A 6,079-nucleotide genomic window follows, 5' to 3' on the forward strand; every position below is an offset into this window, starting at 1 on the left:
CGGGAGGGGCTGCCCGAGTGCCACGTTCAAGAGGAGAACGGCGAGGGGCGGGTCTGGTCTGACCACCAATCAGATCCGGTCGCTGAGAGCCTGAGGCGGTAGCGTTGACCAATCGCAGGTGACAGAGCGGGCGAAGCGACCAATTACAGGATGCTCAAAAAGAAGTGAGGCAGCAGCCATTCAGAGGTGGTCGGAAAGGGGCGTGGCGACCCGATCCGCAAATAGAAAACGAAGAGCGGCCCGGGCGCTGGGCTAAGCCAATGGGAGGGGAAGGCGAGGGCGACGGGCTCAGCCAATAAGGAGCGGCCGTGGCGGGGAGGGGGGCGGGTTTATAAGAGGGAGGCGGGTGTGGGGGACTTTCCTCCCGCCGCGGTTCCGACTCGTCTCTGCCGCAGCCTGTTCCCGGCCCGTCTCCGCCGCCGCCGCCATGAAGCTGCTGAGCGCCCTGGTGCCGCCGCTGCTGGGCCTGGCGCTGCTGGGCCTGGCCCGCCCGGGCCGCGCGGAGGCGGACGACGAGGAGGAGGAGGACGGGGTCCTGGTGCTGCGCGCGGCCTCCTTCGAGCGCGCGCTGGCGGCCCACAAGCACCTGCTGGTGGAGTTCTGTGAGTGGGGCCCGGGGCGGGGGGGGCGGCGCGGGGCTCCGGGGGGACGGGGGCGGCGCGTCACGCCCGGGCCGGTCCGTGCCGGCCGGGCCGGGCCGCCGCTCCCCTACCGCAGACGCCCCCTGCCACGGCGCCTCCGCCCGGGTGCTCGTGGGGGGCGCGCAGCGGCGGCCTGACCCCGTCCCGTCCCTTGCAGATGCCCCGTGGTGCGGCCACTGCAAAGCGCTGGCCCCCGAGTACGCCAAGGCCGCGGCCGCGCTGAAGGCGGATGGCTCCGAGATCCGGCTGGCCAAGGTGGATGCTACGGAGGAGTCCGAGCTGGCCCAGCAGTTCGGGGTTCGAGGCTACCCTACTATCAAATTCTTCAAAAACGGAGACAAATCTTCCCCCCGAGAGTACACAGGTGAGCCAAGGGCTCTGCCCTGACCCTGCTGCCGGGGCCTGGCGGCCTTCGTGTTTTGCCGAGTCGCTGGGCAGTCCTGAGATGGGTTCGGCCGGACTTCATTTGGTTGTCAATACTCTGACTGGAAACTACACCCCCGAGTTGATCCGCCTCTGACACCCAGTGGGCAGGTTGGGCTGAGCCTGCCATGTTCTTCTTCTTAGTCTGTTTTACGCACCGAGTCTGCAGTAAAGCGATGTGGATTATGTCAGAATGGAATGAGCTGATGTTTCTTTGTCTTGGGTGTGAGTTGTGGTATGTCTCTCCATGGTCAGGGGGGTGAGAATGTGACTAGACTGTATTAAGTGTGTCCAGAACATACTCTGATGGAGGAGGAGGAGTAGATCTCTTCCAAAAGAGAAGTTTACAAAACTTGTGTATGGGGGTGTATTACTGCTGGTGGACAAAGTAGCATCTGGTAACCGAGCAGGGCTGAGGTGAGGGGTTCTCTGAAAACAGAATTGTAGGCTTTATTGTCTAGTCCATTCAGTATTTCTTCCATATACTGAGGTGAGTTCTTTGGTGTCATTCTGTGGGGAAATGTTAGAGGAATAAGTTTGGAGACACCCTAGAGCAAGTTCCCTAAGATCTTAAATAAAAGATAAAGAAGCCATAAATTCTACAGTGCTAGAGAGTAGAAGTCCCAGTGTGGGTTTTGTCACTTGAGGCTGTGCATTTCTCATCCCTGAAAATGCTGAGTCTATACTTGAGCAGTGCATCCAAGCCAGGGTATATATGATCATGTCCAATGTGGTTCCTTCCTCTATGGGCTCCTGGTTAGTGTTAGTTTAGTGTTAGGAAAGCAGCATGATTAAAGCTCAGTTTGTAATGATTATGTAGTGATGCACAAGGCTGGAATCAAACTACTTGGGGCAGTTGCTATGAATGCTAAATGTAAAAGTCCATCTTGGTGAGGGAATGTTTGATCAACCTGATTAAAATAAAGACTCTCAAAGGCTGTAGTAAGTTCTAAAACATTTAGATTCTTTTGAGGGCAAAAACATCTCAGGGTGCTAAAACAAAGGATGAGAAATACTGATGGTTTTTCAATATGAAAATCCCAGAATCCTTCAGGAGGTCTGCAGTGCTGATAACATTGGTCAAAGTCTAAATGTGCTTGGGCCAGCCTGGTGACTGAAACAGTATGTGCAAGGAGTGGATTCCAGAGAATCCTTGTACCTTGGTTCAGGGTGCTATGGGTGGGTTTTAGTGCTACACAGAATGCCTTGGACTTCATAGTACCTCCAGGTGGGTGCAGGGCTTTGCTTACTCCAGGAATCAGCTCTGATGGAAGATGAAAAGAAAAGTAGAGAAGATTGGGGCTGGGGGGGTGAATGGACCACTTGTTCCTCACACACCAGATCAGGTGCTTTGTAATGTCCCTAGAGTCAGGACACATGCTCATGCCTTGGTCTGTAAAAGTAAGGATGAACACTCAACTTTCTTGTCTTTCTGATGTAGCTGGCAGAGAAGCTGATGATATTGTAAACTGGCTGAAGAAACGCACTGGTCCAGCTGCCACTACCCTGGCAGATGCTGCTGCAGCTGAGGCATTGGTGGATTCCAGTGAAGTCAGTGTGATTGGGCTCTTCAAGGTAGTGTTTGGGTTTAGATCTCAGAAGGGCACACGGCATGTCTGCTGCAGATTTTCTGCCTGCTGCAACTCTGGGAGCTTGCAAAATCAAGCACAGCTGTTGCCCAACATTCCCTGTCCTGCTTTGCTGAGTATTCGGTATTCACTGGACGCCTCAAACTGACGTGCAATATAAAACACCTTTTTTCTTCTCTCCCAGGATGTGGCGTCAGAGGCTGCCAAGCAATTCTTGCTGGCAGCCGAGTCCATTGATGACATTCCTTTTGGGATCTCTTCCAGCAGTGATGTCTTCTCCAAATACCAGCTCAGCAAAGACGGTGTTGTCCTTTTTAAGAAGGTAAGGAGTGATTCAAAGAACACATGCCATGCTTAATCTGAATTTCTCTACCTATTAATGTTCCAGCTGACCATTTAAGATGAGTGTCTGAACTTGGATCATTTAACAGTACTCTTTGTAGAGTAACTTTCACTCTTTCCCCTGTATAGTTAATATCCCTGTTCGTGGATCTTCCACAGCAGTTGGGAGGAAAACTTTTTTTTTAATTCAGAAAATGTTGTAAAACTCTGGACTCTCTGGAAGACTCAGTATAATTAGTTTCAGGTTCTACACCCATAAACTGCCTATATTTCAGATTTGAAATTGTAGCTCCCCTGTTCAGCAGGGCGGAAGCCTTGTCAATCATCTGGACAGGGTGTCTTGTAGTGGTGTCTTGTGCATATTCCTGGAACTCACTGGACATGAGCCCTGAGTTACATTTAGCTTCTGCCTTTTCGTTGTTTCAGGTTTCTGGCTGCTGTGAAGTTAATGTTCGCTGTGAACTCCAGTATTTATGGCGTTCATTACTGTTGCCTCCTTCTGCCTCTAAGAGCTGTTGTACAACAGCATCCAGGATCCTACTGCCATGCCATGCCATTCTCAGCTTGCTCTTGTTTTAGCTGAACCATCCTTTAATATGCTCATCCTTGTCCTCCTAGTGGGCTCAGCTGTCTGACATGTTCGACATGCCCACTAGCTGGATGCAGGTTTAGCCACCTGGGGGTTATAGCAGGGTTGATTAGGAGGGGGGTTTGCAAGTTCTTGTGGCAGAGGCAGGGTGCACTAAGGAGTCGTGGTTTTGGCAAGATCTGCAGAATTGGAAGGTGTGATGTGGCTGATGCCTCCAGCCAATTAAAATAGTTTGTTACCCTTCAGCCTACATGGGGAACAGAGCTGAGGAGTAGGGTTGGGGAGATGGGATGCTGAAGCTCCCTGGGAGAAGAGCTGGTGATGCTAGTGCATCGTGAGAGGCAGGGCAGAAAGCTGCTTTGGGTTAATTCCATTTAACCAGGCCGTACTCTCATCCACTTTTCTTCCTGTAAATTAAAAGGCTCCAAAGGTGTCGCAATAGTTGAACTGCAGCTCCTAAAGCTGTTCTACGTATACCAGACTCAGAGTCTAGGGGCTCACATTAGAATTGTTGAAGATGCAGCGCCTGTCTGTGGAAAGCAAATAGCTATTCCAGCGGCTGTTTCTTTTAAAGCTTGTAGGATCCCTCTCTGGTTCTCTGAGGCTATTCCAGTTGTACCCTGCCCTTAGGGAATGCTGCTTTCGCTGCATGCCAGAGGGTGTCTGTGATGGCTGGCTGTTTTTATATGGAATCTTCACACCATTTATTTCTGCTGCTGCTAACTGGTTGAAATATCTTTGTAGAGGATTTTACAGCTTATCTGACAAGGGTGTCAGGAGTGAAGACCTGCACTCAAGTGAGCAGGTCCCTCTGAGTGAAGGACTTGTTTTTTTCACCACTGTCGCTATTGACCCTGGTTTATAAACTCCAGAGTTATCTGTGTAGGAAGTGCTTTTGCTTTAGAAGCTGGTGGAATAGAAAGGCATTTGTTTGATTTGTTCCTTGTGCTAACTCTTAATGAGCATGTCTTGAGTGACCTGCTCCTCCCTGACTTTCCTTTGCTCTTTGTGAGCACAGTAGTCCCTGCTGGAGCCAGGACAACTAAATGTAACATTACTTAAAGGAGCAGAGTTTTCAGTGGCAGTCTTACATTGGTTCCCAAGAGCTTTGTCTCCTCACACTGCTATTCCTCTGGCAGATCTCAAAGGCTTTGCGGGCTCATATGGATGCTACAGACACCAGGTCATGAGACTTCCCTTTATCAGTTTATTCAGTGAAGTCAGAGGGCCTAGGATCTTATTTTGACTGAAGCCCCTGAAAGGGATCCAATTTTGGTGGTTCCTGCCATTAGTGTCAGTGGGGAAATGCCTTCCAAAGGCAGTTCTAGTCTAGTTTGGGGAAAGGGCTTACCAGCTGGTCACCCTTCACTCTCCTTGTGTGGCTTGTCTGGATTTGAATGTTGCATTTTAAACAAGCCTTTTGAGGATATTAAGGAGCTGGACTAGTTACCCTTAGAGAAGTCATCCAGCTTGCATCGAATCTTAAACACCAGCATTCTCTTGTTCAGCTTCTCAGCTGTAGAGTCTCTGTTCAGTACTGCCATTTTGTATTCCTTTATTCCACCATCTTGCTGCTGCACCCCTCATGAATATTGCATGCAGATGTGGTCACCCCATCTCACCAAAAAAAAAAAATTTGAATTGGAAAAGGTTCAGAAAAGGGCAACAAAAATGACTTTGGGTATGGAACAGCTTTCAGATGAGGAGAGATTAATAAGACTGGAACTTTTCAGCTTGTGGAAGAGACAACTAAGGGGGGAACATGATTGAGGTCTATAAAATTGTGACTGGTGTGGAGAAACTAAATAAGGAAATGTTTACTCCTCCTCAGAACACAAAACTAGGGGTTACCAAATGAAATTAATAGGTGGCAGTTTTAAAAAAAACAAAAACAGAGTATTTCTTCACACAGTGCCCAGTCAACCTGTGGAACTCCTTGCCAGAGGATGTTGTGAAGGCCAAGACCATAACGGGGTTCAAAAAAATAGATAAATGCATGGAGGATAAGTCCATCAATGGCTATTAGCCAGGATGGGCAGGGATGGTGTCCCTAGCCTCTGTTTGCCAGAAGCTGGGAATGGGCAACAGGGGATGGATCACTTGATTACCTGTTCTGTTCATTCCTTCTGGGGCACCTGGCATTGGCCACTGTCAGAAGACCGAATACTGGGCTAGATGGACCTTTGGTCTGACCTAGTATGGCCGTTCTTGTGTTCTTGCTCGCACATCCTGTTTTTTAACCTTGATGCTCCTCTGCTGTTCCCCTCTTCAGGCTGCCTGGGAAGGTTCTGAGAATCAAGGACAATAATAGGTGGTGGTGTAATAGAAAATGGGACTTGGCTGCATCTTCTCCTCCAATCTCTGTTCTTGTGTCACTAACAATAGAAGGTGACACATCCTCAGTGGTTGAGTAAACTGCTGTTTACTAGCAGCTGCGTAGTGGGCTTTGCTGCCTGACACCAGCTCCTTTCTAATAGCTGTTTATTGGCTAATGT

At 49.7% G+C, this 6,079-nt stretch overlaps 1 protein-coding gene across 1 annotated transcript in view; it reads left to right on the forward strand.

Moving 5' to 3' along the window:
* The first annotated feature begins 333 nt into the window (after window positions 1-333).
* Window positions 334-6,079, forward strand: part of P4HB (prolyl 4-hydroxylase subunit beta) — an 11,961-nt gene continuing 6,215 nt past the window's right edge. The window contains exons 1-4 of the mRNA XM_024203186.2: window positions 334-602; window positions 799-1,005; window positions 2,506-2,639; window positions 2,838-2,975. Of these exons, the coding sequence (XP_024058954.2) occupies window positions 428-602; window positions 799-1,005; window positions 2,506-2,639; window positions 2,838-2,975 (654 nt within the window). The 5' untranslated portion in view covers window positions 334-427. The remainder of the gene's footprint in view (window positions 603-798; window positions 1,006-2,505; window positions 2,640-2,837; window positions 2,976-6,079) is intronic.

The sequence above is a fragment of the Terrapene carolina genome, unplaced genomic scaffold (genome assembly GCF_002925995.2).
Source record: "Terrapene carolina triunguis isolate 2854851 unplaced genomic scaffold, T_m_triunguis-2.0 Scaffold192, whole genome shotgun sequence".
Lineage (NCBI taxonomy): Eukaryota > Metazoa > Chordata > Testudines > Emydidae > Terrapene > Terrapene triunguis.